At 38.3% G+C, this 14,648-nt stretch overlaps 2 protein-coding genes across 2 annotated transcripts in view; one reads left to right on the top strand and one right to left on the bottom strand.

The window, feature by feature from the left end:
- Positions 1–12,296, bottom strand: part of LOC115620691 (mucin-5AC) — a 55,003-nt gene extending 42,707 nt beyond the window's left edge. The window contains exon 1 of the mRNA XM_030514061.1: positions 12,180–12,296. The gene's annotated coding sequence lies outside the window, so the exon portion shown is untranslated. The remainder of the gene's footprint in view (positions 1–12,179) is intronic.
- LOC115622018 (caltractin-like) lies at positions 1,874–2,426 on the top strand. The gene has a single exon (XM_030515874.1). It carries the CDS (start codon positions 1,874–1,876, stop codon positions 2,411–2,413), a length of 540 nt encoding a protein of 179 aa, XP_030371734.1. The 3' UTR covers positions 2,414–2,426.
- Positions 12,297–14,648: the final 2,352 nt, after the last annotated feature.

Raw genomic sequence — 14,648 nt, 5'->3', positions numbered from 1 at the left:
TCGATCTGTCTGATCTAACAGTATCTTGTGCAGAAATCGGAGCATTTATGTTAACATGAATGAACCTTTCAGCAATTGAACATGCCCTTTCACCCTTTTTTTAGTGTACAGTGTACACACACGCAGCTTTTGTTCCTGCGCGCTCTGTCTGGAGGCACTCAAGCGCAGCCCTAGTCACAGGAAAGCGGCACGCACCTTGCTGCAACTTCAGCTCGCTTCACCTGCCTCACTCTTGCCCTCCTGCCCGCCACAGTCGCCATCACAATTGCCCCCTTGCTGCATAAATTAGATGCTGCTCCCTGTTTCAATTTCTGCTTTAGCTTTTCTACCATATCTGTTTTTTCTATTTTTTTTTGTCTTTCTTTCATTTTTTTGCGACTCAATTTGCTGACTTTTATTGTTTCAGTCAAATGAATGCACTGCTAAATTATTTATTTATGCAAATTGAAACAGTTAAACCGCAGCAGCAGCAGCAACAGCAACAGCAGAGGCTGCCTCCGCTGCTGCAGCGACAACAAAAAGTGCAGTCAGTTGTCGTCGAGATTTTAGCGGCAATTTGCGAGCAACTTTTCCATTGCATACTTTTATGGGCCACGCGATTCCGCTGTCTCGATGTCTCAATTGCAGGCGCCTGACAACAACGACACTGACTGATTGGCAATTTACATACCTGTAAATAAAAAGAGAGAGAAAAAATTGGAATCAATTAATAATGTGCTTAACGTTGGCATCGGACTTTGCTTTTCGTTTCTGCAAAGTCACCCCGCTGGTGGCATTTGTTGCGGACAATTCGCACTTGACTTTTAGCATAATTGGGAATTATGAAAAGGCGACTTAATAGCATTGACAATCAAATGAAATGTAAATCATGCTCAACACCAAACAATAAACAAAAACCGCTGGCAGACGGACAACAGTGTAGAAAACAAGAGTCAAGTTTACGTATTTGGGTCAGCAACCAAACAGCCAAACAGCTAACTAAGCAACCGGCCGGACAGCCAACAAACAACGAAAAATTCGAGTTAAACGTGTGTGTCAACCGGCAGCGGCAACAGCAGCAGAACGACAACAGCAATAACAAGCACTGCAACAACAACTGGTGTATTTACAGGGTATTCATATGATCTTTAAATACTGACATGTTTATTTAAACTGATTTATGCAAGAAACATTTGTTTTGTTTTCTTTACAGTTTAGCTTTTGTTTTTCCATTTTGTGTTTTTTTTTTTTTTTGGGTGATCGGAATGTGAGTAACCGCTGGAGATGGAAATGGTGACAGCGAAAGGCTGTCATCGTGAGGTCAGTGGGCTTAATAAAATGCAAAGCGGATATGCAACTCCAGCAAATACCGGAAATACCGATCACTCTTTCATTGAAGTCGTGTTATGGAAGGAATTTCTGATACGAGTATGTTATAAGATGTTTTGATAAGTGCAAGGGAAGAAACTTCAGCTGTTTATGGCATTTAAATAAAGCATATCACATTCAAGATGGGTGCATAATCTTGATTTTTATTACAAATCGATATTAGGTGTGATATAGTGTGTGAAAAATAAATAAATGCAAACAAAAAACAATGTTGAAAAATGTGTCAATACGTCCCCCTTAAGAGTGTATAATCAATATGAAGAGCTGTTCGAACAGTGCTAAAAGTATTGGTTGTTTGCTTATCATGCTTTTATAATAAAAGAAAATAAGAGGAAGGTTAAGTGTGTGTTAAGCGTTAAGAGAGCAAACCAACCAAACGAAATATGAAATAAATAAAAACTGACACCCGCGTAACCCCAGTAACCATAGCACCGGAAAGAGAGTACTTAGCAACCAAAAAGTAACCAGGATACACAATGCTCCGCAGTCATTGTCGGGAGCTAAAATGGAACCAATCGCAACTGCCATTGTCCCTATGGCGTCGAACAAAAAACGCAGCAAGCAGCTGAGCCGCAAAAAATCAGGACCTAGCTTCGAATTGTCTGCTGCACAAAAGTCTGACATCAAAGAGGCATTCAAATTGCTCGACACAGAGTCGACTGGACTAATAGAGGTTAAGGAGCTAAAGGTGGCCATAAGGGCTTTAGGCTTTGAACCCAAGAAAGACGAAATTAAGAGCATGATGGCCGAAATCGATAAGAAGGATAGCGACCAGATATGCTACGATGATTTCCTCCATTTGATGACCATTAAAATGACCGAAAAGGACTCAAATGAGGACATATTAAAGGCATTTCGACTCTTCGATGACGATGGTACAGGCAAAGTATCATTCAGGAATCTAAAGCGTGTTGCAAACGAACTTCGAGAGGAGCTGACGGATGAGGAACTACGCGAAATGATTGACGAGGCTGATGTGGATAATGATGGCGAGGTGAATCAGGAAGAGTTTCTGCGACTAATGAAAACAATCAGTTTGTGTTAGCTGCTTAATTATAGAGCATCAGTAAAGAAGTTGTTATTTAAGAGAGAAACATATCTTTGGAACGAATATCAATAATACATACTATGCCACAAATCAGCCAGAATTCCAGCTCCATTCATTCTGACAAACTTATTGGAAATAGAAAAATGCTCGCTGTGTGTAGTGTAGTGTAAAGATAACTGTTGATTTTTGATTGGCATTGGCTATTTACAGAAAATACAATAGAAATTAATTTCATTAAAAAGAGACGACGCTGAACGAAATCATCAAAACATTTGAAAACTCGTTTTGGACTTGTTGATTTCTTTTGGCCATTGAATGCTACGCATAGTGGCAGAATGGCCAGCGGCGTGGTGACGGGTTTTTGCATATTTTCTCACAAAAGCATTTCTCGACATTTTGTGAAGCTCCTGCTTTTTCTACAATTCTCCTAAAAAGAATGCTTTAATTTGCTTACGGGCAATTGCAGGCTGGAAGGCAGGCAGGCAGGCAGGCGATTTATTGAATAAATTTATAAACTTGTTTTGGGACATTGGACTCTCGACTGATTAATAAGCTACTGTTGTTGTTCTTGTTGTTGTTGCTGTTATTGTTAAGACCGTTGCTTTAATTATGCCTTGGCCCATAACTGTGCGGTATTAGCCCATTTCGTGGGGCCAGAAAGCCATTAAATGGCAAATTGGTGCAGCTAACTAAATAGCTAATGGCCAACAAATTGGTTGGCCAAATTAAATTACACTAAACAAACAATATTTTGGCTCGCAAGCGTGCCAATATGTGACACCTTGACCGCATTGGCGACGCACGCATTCGCATTGAATTACAAGCGATTGGCCTTATGGCCATTATGCGCGCAATGGCTTTTAAATTATTATTTCGTTTCTAATTTTTAACTGCTGCCGACGCGCTCGTCGTCGTCGCCACCGCCGCCTGTGGTGCCAGAGAGGCCGGCCACCAAGGAACACAACAAATCTGCAACAAGTCTAGTCACCTTGCCACCTCGCCAGCTCGATGCGGCTTAAATTTTATTTTTACGAGGCATTCAACGAAATTGCAATGCTGTGCCGCATCCTGAGGGCTACTAACAGTTTTCAACTGCCGCTTAAGTGGGCATTAACACTTTGAAATGGTGCGCATTAAAATGCATTAACAGGCCATTGCCAATTGCTGACTACACTCAGAAATATTTTCGTTACGCTTTCCATCGATGTGCAGCATAATACATTCATATTGAAAGCGAGAATGCAACTTTGTTTAAAAGGGATTTGTCACCTTCTTAATTGAAGCGAGTCTTAGTATCGCTTACTAAATATTGCTATCGGTTACTACTCAGGGTTTTCTAAAATTAAACTATTTTGTTATACGTTTTGAGTCAAATCAGGAAAAGGGAATTCTGCCTAAAATTGAATTAAATTCACATTCAAAAATTATAATAATAACACAATTAAGCTTTAAGTATTTTTTTAAATACTTCCATATTTCTAGTGATTTTTATTTAATTAATAATTCGTTTTATTTTAAGCGCTTTTATCGTTTTTTGTTTGAAATTATTCGAATTGATTAATCATATTTTTTTTATTAATAGATTTTAAGAATAATATTGACTGAATTGTGCTAAATGAATTTCAAAATATTTCTTTTTTCTGTTCTTACTAAAGTTATTTGTATTGCCATATTAACATATATTTCTATGAATTGTTTGCATTTATTACCTTTTTTTTATGCTAATATAATTCTGTGTCGTTTTTTTAGACACTTTATTGTTTTAATTTGAATAGTTTCAATTTTTTATTATCGTTGTCTATTTCAACAGCCACTTCGATGATAAACACAAGCTCCTTAAATCTTTTATGTAAACTTTAAAGACTCTTTTTCACCTTTATGTGCTTATATTTTCAAAAATTTCTCAATAAACACTTTCTCATCCTTATCTTTAATTCCAAGCTCTTATCGTTCGAGCTGTGCTTTGCTTATCAATCAATTAATCAGTACTCAAACCGATTTTATCTACTTGTATATAGATATGTCTCTTAATAATAAAATGTACGGTCAAACATGCAAATAGTTTTCAAATTTTCAAATGTTTATCTTAATTAACATGCAGGATCTGCAAAGTAAATTTGAAAGAAGATTTTAGCAGAAGTTAACTCTATATTATTGTTTTTTACTAAAATAATATTATATTCACTACATATTTGTGCAATCGTACCAATTTGAATACAAATTATCTGTTCGCCAGTCCATACCTTGTGGTTTTAAAGTTTTATATTTATTCTTTTTATGTTGCTTCTACATTTTGTTTTTACTGAACTTGCAAGTTTTTAGTATTTGACTTAATTTGTTTAGAATGCCTTTAATATTTTTTTTCATTATTAAGTTGTAATTCAAATCTTTCTACTCGCATGCCGCATTCTTTTATAAATGTTTTCAATAAAAACTTTGCTTTCACATTGCATTTCAAATGCAAGCATTTTAGTTGAGCTGCCTTTGACCCTCATGCTCATTATCTGTACATGGATGTAGTGTATGTTTTTTTTCTATGTGTTATATAGTATAGTCGTTGCCGGATAACTAACATTACGTATACGCATGGGTCATAAAACTGTGTGGCACAGTTGCGGCGCCTCATTAGCTTAGTGAACCGGCAATGGCAGCCAGAAAGGCCGAGCGAGGCAAGAAACAAGAACCAAACACACACTTTTTCTTTCTATCGAATGCCCGACACTTTCTTCTATTCGTGCTGCATGGCTATTGAACTCAAAAACATCTTTTTGTCATGTGTGGCTCCCAAGCTCTGTGCATTTCTTTGGAGCTGCCGATGCTTGTTGGTTCTTGCAGGAATGAGAAAAAAAATCAAACAAAATGTAAAAAACACTACAAAGTCTATTGAAAGTAAAGCGCAAAACCAGATCGTACAAGCGACCGACACTGGCAAAATAATTTGGGTTAGAGAAATTTGCGCCTGTCGCCCCGCAACACACCACACACATATATATATATATATATGTATATACATATAAGTATATATATACCTGTGTATATTGGCCAGTTCTTGCTGCTGGTGTTGCTGATGTTGCTGATGTTGCTGTGGCAGCCATAGAACACATTTAACCTTGGCGTTTGGGTGTAACGCGCGTAATGTGCTCAGTTGCGCTTACTTTCTTTGCCACAGACGAAGAAGAAGAAGAAGAAGAAGAACAACAACAAAGGCATAGCAAATGCTACACATAAACCGATTTACTCAATTAAACTTTGAAATAACACAAAAGAAAGACAAAGGCAGTAGCGGCCTCAGCCTCCCTCACGCCATTCCATTCGATAGCTTTAGTTGCTCTCAAGTGTTTGCTGTTTGCTATTGATGAGTTGGCCAGCTCGTGGGCGCAAGACAGAGTCCAAGGTAAGCGCTGCGTGAATTTTCAAAAATACATAACAAAACAATATACTCGTATATACGAGTAAGTATGTTATATATATATTGTTGTATGTACATAGTCCACATAGGACGCACGTCACAGTTGAATTTGTTGGCCATTATCGAGCTCGACTACTGGCCGAAAAGCACTTGATACATGCGCCAGCTGATGCGAAAGATTTCGCGATAAACGTATTTTTTGTGGTTAGTTGTGCTAATGCGATTAAGTTGTTGAGCTTTTGGCGCACAATTTGCATAAACGTCGACTAATTAGTTAGATTTTCTAACTGTATAAGTATAATTATGTAATGGCAGTGCCTGTTGCCAAAATAAATTCTTTGATTCAGCAATCAGCTGATGTCAGCTCTTTGGCTGTGCGCGCATCATAACTTAAAATAGTCACAGCTCGTAACATTCTTGCCAACTAATTAAATATTTTAAACGCTTTTTTCGTTGGTTGCTGCGCATTTTGAAGGCAGGCGGCAGGCAGGCACAAGGAGTTTAGAAGCCACAACCGAACACACGCAAACACAATTAAAATAAATTTACATAATGCTGCTCAAGAATCCAAAAAAGATAGGTGATGGTAAGACAAAACCTTAACAATTTGTTTTTGTCTTTCTTTTTTGCGTCTTGATTTGATGTTCGGCTGCGTTTCTACTTCTTCAGTTTTGTGGCCTCGGCTGCAGCGCCGCTTAATTGTTATGATAATTTAGCACATTTCGAAACAACAACTGAACAACAAGCTGAAAAGGAAATTCAACAATGTGTGTGTTGGACATACACACTATCTATCTATCGTCAAGTGCTGGGCATAAAATTATCTTTTAGCAGCCACAAAAGAAAGGCAACGACAGCCACAAAACAATAACTTAGCCTTGGCCGAATAGCATTTTGAATATCAAACGAATCGTATTGAAAGTGCTGGTTATAGAAAGTCGCAAGCATCTTTGCCGAATTGTGTCTATTTTGAGACACATTGCCAATCAATAAAGTTCAGCAAACTGCCACACGTGCTGCACACACATTACACATACGCCCTGTTGCCAGCCACCATAAAACTTTACTTCTGCATGTGATAAGCAGCTAGAACTTTTTGCTGCCAATAAAGTGTCAACTAAACTTCTATACGAATCAGAATCTTTGCAACCACTACTGTCCTTGTCACTGACTTTGATTATTTTGCCAAGTTTGCAGTTTGCGGAAATGCGAAAAGTTACGAGCAGTATAGTTCCAGAAATAGACATACCACCAGTACTGGTAGAAAGGGGTAAAGGTAGAAAGAGTTTCAAAATTTGCAATCAAATTGTATGCGATTTTCAACCACAAAATCGTTGTTAGTGGTGTGTAATTTTGTGCAACCGCAGAGCCAGCGCTAAATTAATGGCTTCAACTCTAGTTGCTGTCATAAACGTACATTTCTAATGTCCATATTAAAAGCCATTTTAATTAAATTCGAGCAGCAGCAGCGGCAGCAGCTGCTCTGCGGCAAAACAAAACAAAAATAAAAAGGCTGAGCTCAACTAAACCGCAAAATGCCAACAGCCGCAAAAACTAGACAGGCTAGCGTTGAAAAAATCAAACAAAATGTTTGCAATGTTTTTTCTATTTGGTTTTCTTTCTTTTTTTGTACGTCTCATCAATAAATCTGTTGCTAGTGGCGCTGCAGACAAACTAGCTGTGGAGGAGGGGTGTGTGGCAGTTTTATCCAAAAAAACAAAAAACAGTCTATAAATCACACTATTTCCTTACGAAAGGCTGGGCCATAAGGGACAGTTTTGCGCAAAGTGCTGGACTGTGTGTTATTCGAATGTCTGCCTCCCTGCCAGCCGTCTGTCCAGCTGTCTGTCCGTCTGTCTATAAACCACCAAACCAAACTAAACCGAAACACCTGCTGCTGCTGTTTCCTGCATGCCGACTGGACTTGGATTTTGGACAGCAGCAGCCGCAGTCGCAGCCGCCACGCTAGTGATGTGAAAATAGAGCTATGCAATGAAAACATCGGAGCTTACATAATTTTATAGATATACTCCCATATAATTTATTGAGTCTTAAGATGTATAGAATGCCAGCTAGTTTTAAGCTTGAAACAGCATGTCTATATGAGGAATCCTTTAAAAGAAAATCATTTTCCCCTTTCAATCCTTTTTACCTTTTCAATCCATTTATATTTCTAATAGTTTGAACGTTATAGAATCTCAAACAGATTAAAAATTGAAACTCCTATATAAGCGTGTATTAACTGTTATTTTATTCAGTTTTCAGTTTTTCTTATAAATTTGTTGGATTATGCAATTAAATATATACCTCCATCTATTGATTTCTCTAACAATGTACGTACTGGATGGACGATGATCTAACAATCTTTCATTAGAAATATCTACATTTTTCCCATTTTATTTACCCATAAACTGAAGCTGTTGCCTTATAAAATATTACTATTTATATGTATATTATATTTTAAGTCACTTTCTAGTAATTTCCATATTATAACTTGCTTCAATTTATTCCTTATTTCAGAGTAAGCTTAAGATTCTTCGTTATAAAGTAAACTGATTTCTGAATGATTTTTAGGTAAGCATAAATTATTTTCTTTACGTAATTACTATAGAACTAGTGTGCATTTCTATTTATTAGTGAAAAGTAATTGCTTCAATCGCACTTGCTTTAAAGGATTAATTTTTTGCAGTATTAAGGGATAGGGATTATTTACGAATAAATTATAATTCATACGCTAATGTAGAAATAAATTGCAGCGGTCTGAGTTTGCGCGTAGGGGCGGGGGCTTGCAATAAGTGAAGTGAAGGGGGAAATGAATCATATCGCGAATGAAGTGTCAATCAATCATAAACTATATGCATGAGAGTGAGATTCTTTGATTAATTGATGATTAATTAAGCTCAAGTGGAAACGGATACCCGTATAATACAAATTGTTCACAAATAGGAACTTTTCTGCATTCAAGAAAGGATCCACTATATGCAAAAATTATTTAAAAATTTCTATCGTTAAAAGACAATCTCTTACCTTAAATAAAATCGGCATTGTCTAAGTCAGCACTAGACTAGATAACTTCTAAAATAAAGTTTGTGCTTAGCCGTTGATATCTATTTGCAACTTTTCTATTAATTAAAAAGAGGAGCGTGCAGAATATGATTATCTTTCTGAACAATGTAGTCCATGAATCTGATTTATCATTGTCAGCTGCTGTTGCGGGTAACTTTCGATTTGTGCTTCAATCTCAGCTTACATCACTAATGGACGCTGGGCATGCTGCCAATGGAATCTCTGGGAAACCAAATAACACTCAAAGTCATTTCGTTTTGGCCGGCAGGTTAAAATTGTTTGCCAGGCCGGGGCAGACGATGGGCTGTTCTTTCTCTCTCTCTCTCTCTCTCTTTCTCTGAGTGTGAGAGTGTGTGTGCTGCGCGTTTTATTTGCTTTTTTTATTGGCAAGACACATTCAGCCACAATGCTGGATATCATAACCCCAACAACTATAAATAAATCGTTGCTGCATTTATTTCTGCACATACGAGTATATTTTTTCCGGCCGTTCTGCCATTTTGGGCAGTCATCATAACACATATAAACTACTAGGTATGTATGTATGTGTGTGTGCATAAATGTGTGTGTGTAATGGCAGTAGTTGCCTGCCATAGTTTGCATTATTTATGGGCAACTAAAAGCTTTTACAGTCAAGCCTGAGCAGGCATAGAGTTTTTGTTATGACAAATGCCAGACCGGGACTTCTTCCAACTAATACAATTGTAAACTCTTTACCTTTATGTACACCTATAGATTGTATATGAGTGTAACGGTTAAACAACGGACTGTGCGAGCACATAAGCCCTAATTAGACTGCGAGCTTGTGTACGCCATTTTGAAACTGAACTTTTGCCACCACTTGGCAGGACATTTTGTTGGGCCATGACTCAGTCGTCTGGTGTCGTGCTGAAATGGCTATTCATAAATAAGGCTTTAAGTGCTTTTAACCAATATGCGCCTGCCTGCCTGTGTCGGTCTCGGTCTTGGTGTTGGTCTGGGCGCGTGGCATTTACGTTGCGTTTACGTGCCCCGTTAGTTGTGCAACAAAACGGCCCAAAGAGTGGCGGCCAGTTGTGAATGAAATGCAATTTGCACCAACAGCGACCAGCAGCGCCAATGGTTTTATGAATGAATAGCTTTTCCGTTTTCTGTTTAACGCCTCGTTGCCTTTTGGTTTATTTTCGCACAGCAAATTAATTTTTATTAATTGTCGCTCGTAAAATATTAAAGCCATACCCGCAACAGTTAGCGATAATAAGCAAATTAATTGAAATGTGTAAATCAGAGACATACCCATCGATAAGAGGACGACAGTGTTTTCATATTCTAATTTATATAAATGCCCGATGCCCTGCAAAGCGTAATCGGCCCACTGGTAATACACAATTGGTTGAGCAACAAAAAAACTTGTTAGGGAAATAAATAATTATAAATTCCAGTTTCTAGTTTGGTTTCAGCCTCATGCACAATTTCCCTTGCAAATTGCAAAACAGCAATATTTATAATCGATGTGTTTTGTTTGCCATACAGCTTCTGCATTACTCATAACTAAGCCGGAATTAGAAACGAATATTCTAAATATAATTCTTCAAGGAAGGCAAATATTTGTAGGCTCTCTGAAATGTTTTAACAATTCAGTAGGCCTCTTTGGCAAATTCGAGTTAAAAATTTTCATAAAAGATATTAAATAATCATTTCGAATATTAGCTTTTATTTGTTAAATATTTTTTTACGGATTTTTGGTACGTATTATATTCGAATTATTATTGAAATGAAATTTGTATTTAAATATTTTTTAAAATTACTTATTGGTTTTGTATTCTTTTGTAATTTTAAGTTCAACACCAAGTCTACAAATATTAAGAATTCATTTTTATAGCCTGTACCCAAAGGGTGAAAGGCTATACTAGTTTTGTGCGCATGTATGTAACACACAGAAGGAGGCGTGGCAGACCCCACAAAGTATATATATTCTTGATCAGGATGAGAAGCCGAGTCGATATAGCCTTGTCCGTCCGTCCGTCTGTCCGTCTGTCCGTCTGTCTGTCCGTCTGTCCGTATGAACGCAAGGATCTCAGAAAGTATAAGAGCTAGAATAACCAAACTTGGTTTCCATATTCTCCTAAGACCGAGAAAGTACGAGTTTGAGTTTTTTTTCGATGCACCCCCCCACTCCCCCGCAATTCGTGTTTTTTCTTATAACTTCCGTAATTCTCGGAATTTTGAAATCAATTTTGGTAGGTACATCCAGTTAGTACTATTGTGTCCGTGTGCCAAATTTCATCATGATAGGTCAATTCTGAAGAAAGTTATAGCCATAAGTAAAATCGCTGCTCATGCGCTGCCTGCAGCTCTGTCGGCAGCGCTGCCCGCAGCTGTTGTTGTTGTTGCTGCTTTGGTTCAACTTTGTGCTGCATACATACACGCATATAAACACGCATAGGTACGTGATGTAAATGTATGCTGTTAAAACTAAACATAAACATATATTCTAATTTAATTTAATTAATTAATTCATTAATTTTTTTTTAATAATTTAATTTTTTTTTAAAATTTTTTTTTTTTAATTTTTCTTTTTTTGTAGAGAGTACAGGCTATTTTACTGTCGGGCTTGCTCGACTGTAGCGTTCTATCTTGTTAAATATCGTTTTTTTTTTATTTAATATTTAAAAAATTATTTTTCAACAAAAATGATTAAAATCATGATCTGTCCTAAGTAGTTCTTTTTAAATTAAATTCAATGTCAGTTATAAAATATTTATTTTAAATAATACGTGTATAGTTTTTAAATAAAATTATTAAGCTTTTCAAAGAAAAAGAATAATTTAAATCAAACATTTTAAAATAAATTTTTAAATTTTTAATTGGAATTTTTAGAAAATATTGAGACTTTCTAAATTTAAAGAAGCCACGTTTATTTTAATTCCAACGATTCTTGAATATTTTTTTAAAATTTAAACTGTTGTAAGCAGAAATGCATCGGAAAATATAGTTTATTTTAAAGTTACAAGTAACTGAACTTTTGAAAATTTATGACTGCACATATGTTTCAAAAAAATTGTTTTTCAAAAATGAATTTTGTTGAATTATTTCAAAATTGTATCTGTATTTTTTTCTTTCTAAATATATTTAAAAAGATTATTTACTCATATTTTATAAAATTTATTTAATTTGTTTCTTTATTCTTTTTCCATTACTAAAAACGAACTAACTGAGAAACAGACATTCAACAGAATTTTGCAGCAACATTTTCACAAAGAAGGTTCTAAGCGCTTGCCCACCAACTGCAAGGACTCTTTAACTCACCTTTTTCACACAAGAAACAGCACAAATTAGTTTTGAATGGAATTTTGCACGACAATTGAACACTTTGCCACTGCTCGAGTTTTTTGATTTGCGCAGCCCGTTTCGATACGGCAGTCCTTTGCACAGTTCTTGATCCTTTCACACGCTCTTGCTTAACATTTCTCACAAAACACACGCGCACAATTTTTTTTATTCATTTATATTTTGTATATTTTTAGTTTGTTTTATTTTAGCCGGTTTTTCACAGTTAGTTTTGGGAAATTGTTTCGTTTTAGAAATAATCCACTCTGTGTAAAGTTCGAAAGCTTCTTCTTGTTGAAAAATGCAAAGAAATTTTACAAGAAGCAGCAGCGGCAAAAACGCTAAGATGATGTGTGGCGGCTGCTGCAGACGACAACGACGACCAACTTGGGTTCTATGTGTTGGCTGATTGCCTGTTAGCTGGTTGGTTGGCTGTTGGGGCACCACCTAGGTACAACCGCTTCATAAAATTCAAAGAGACTCGGACTCAATAGCTTCTCAACGCTTATTTATATAGCCTACGTCGGCGGCAATTTGGAGAAAACACAGCACAGCACAGCAGCAGCAGCAGCTACAGCAACAGCACCGTCGGCGGCAGCAGCAGTAAGCAAAGTTAAAGCTAACAGCACTGATACTGAGAGCAGACAATGGCAGAGAGCGCCAAAAAGAACTCGACACACATGCATAGTAGCCGAAGCACCAGCACCAGCAGCAGCCGCGACGACACGTGAACGCAAACAGACGCTCAAACGCACATACACTCTCACATATTTGAGCACAAACGCAAACGCAAACACACTCAAATACCTGAGTATTTGTGGCGCGCAACAAAGTTGCTCATCTCTTTGGATCGCCATTTGGCGCTCATCGGTGCTGTCTGTCGGTGCGATTGCGCTGACTGCGCGGCCAGCGTCAGCTTTCAATGAAATGAGTAAGCGCTGGTATTTTAATGCATTGCAAGAATTCCCCACTCAGAAAGAAATTTTCGCAGAAGACAACGCCGCTGACGTTACTTGACCAACGTTGCAGTTGACGCTAACAGCGCTGTAGCAGCGCAGCTGACGCTTACGTCGACGCTGAGAGCGCACACCGAAACCGGCGTTTTATTTTGAGTCAAAGCCGAAGGCAAAGCTCTTGTGATTTGGCCAAGTTGCAACTCTCGCAGCGTCGTAGTCGTCGTTCTTGGTCTCGTGCTTGCTGCTGCTGCTGCGGCTGCTGCTGTTGCTGTCTATGGCCAATGTTCGTGTTGTCGGCAAGTTCTTGGCCAAGGTAAAGACAAGCCAAAGAAGAATTCGCATTGGTCATGATGATGATGATGATGTTGCTGTTAGTCTTATTGTTGTTGCTGCTGCTGTTGCTGTTGCTGGTGTTATTGGGATGCTGTGGCCAGTCTTTCAACGTCGCTTGACTTGCAGCTTCTGCCACGCACAGCTTCAAGTCAGTCAGTTGGCCATCAAGCGGGGCTTTGCGGTTAACTCGGCAAGTTGAATTTATCGAGCACAGGTGTGTGTGTGTGTGAGTGTGTTCTTCATCACTTTTAATTAAAGACGCGGCCAAGCGGCACGCATTACTATTATTTATTATGCCTATATACCCAGGCCCATGCCTATGTCTATTGTCCATTCTGCGTCATAGCTCTCCCGATCTGCTGGCAAGTATGAAAAAGTACTTGACTCAACACTCACACGCACTCGACGACAAACAAATAAAAAAAATAAAAAGCAGGCAACCGGTTTAGTCTATGTCCACTTGCAGCCACCTTCGAACACTTTCGACCACCTTTAGCCACCTTCGGCCACTGTCATTGCTGCTGTTGCTGCTTGTGCGTGCGTTGATTGTTGACCTTTCCTATAATTAAACAGCGTACCGCATCAACAATTACAATTACAACAGCAACAGCAACACTCGCAGCTTTGTTCAATTCTTTGGCAAAACAAATTCCTGTGCTGCCTGCCTTTTGTTTGGTTCAATTAATTATTTAATTACGCTTGAAATTCGCAATGTGCCGTCTGTCTTCTACATCACTGTTATTGTTGTTGTTGCACAAGTTGCGCGCGCGCTCCTCACACTCAACACACACACACTAAGGCGGCTTCTTTGTCAAAGGAACAAAAGACTAAGCCCAATAGCCAACAACTACGATTTAAACACGAGCAGAAATAAGAAGAAGCTAAGCAAGACTTTTGGGGCACGGGCACTCACGTCCGTTACACGACGCGCACGTTTCGCTAATGAACTGAACATTTCCGTTTTGCCGGCATCCTTTGGTCCTTGCTCGACGTCTCTCAACCTCTCTGGTGGATGCTGCAGAGCGCCGACGCGCGTCAAACATTTGAGCGCGCAAATTTGTCGCACACAACCGCAACCGCCATCGGCGTCGCAGCCACCCTCTCTCCCGCTCCCGCTCCCAATCGCCCACACAAGGAAATGGATGCTGGACATTGCCTC

Source organism: Scaptodrosophila lebanonensis, unplaced genomic scaffold (assembly GCF_003285725.1).
Source record: "Scaptodrosophila lebanonensis strain 11010-0011.00,11010-0021.00 unplaced genomic scaffold, SlebRS2 tig00000024-arrow-pilon, whole genome shotgun sequence".
Classification (NCBI taxonomy): Eukaryota; Metazoa; Arthropoda; class Insecta; order Diptera; family Drosophilidae; genus Scaptodrosophila; species Scaptodrosophila lebanonensis.
This window is presented reverse-complemented; position numbering and strand designations above follow the sequence as displayed.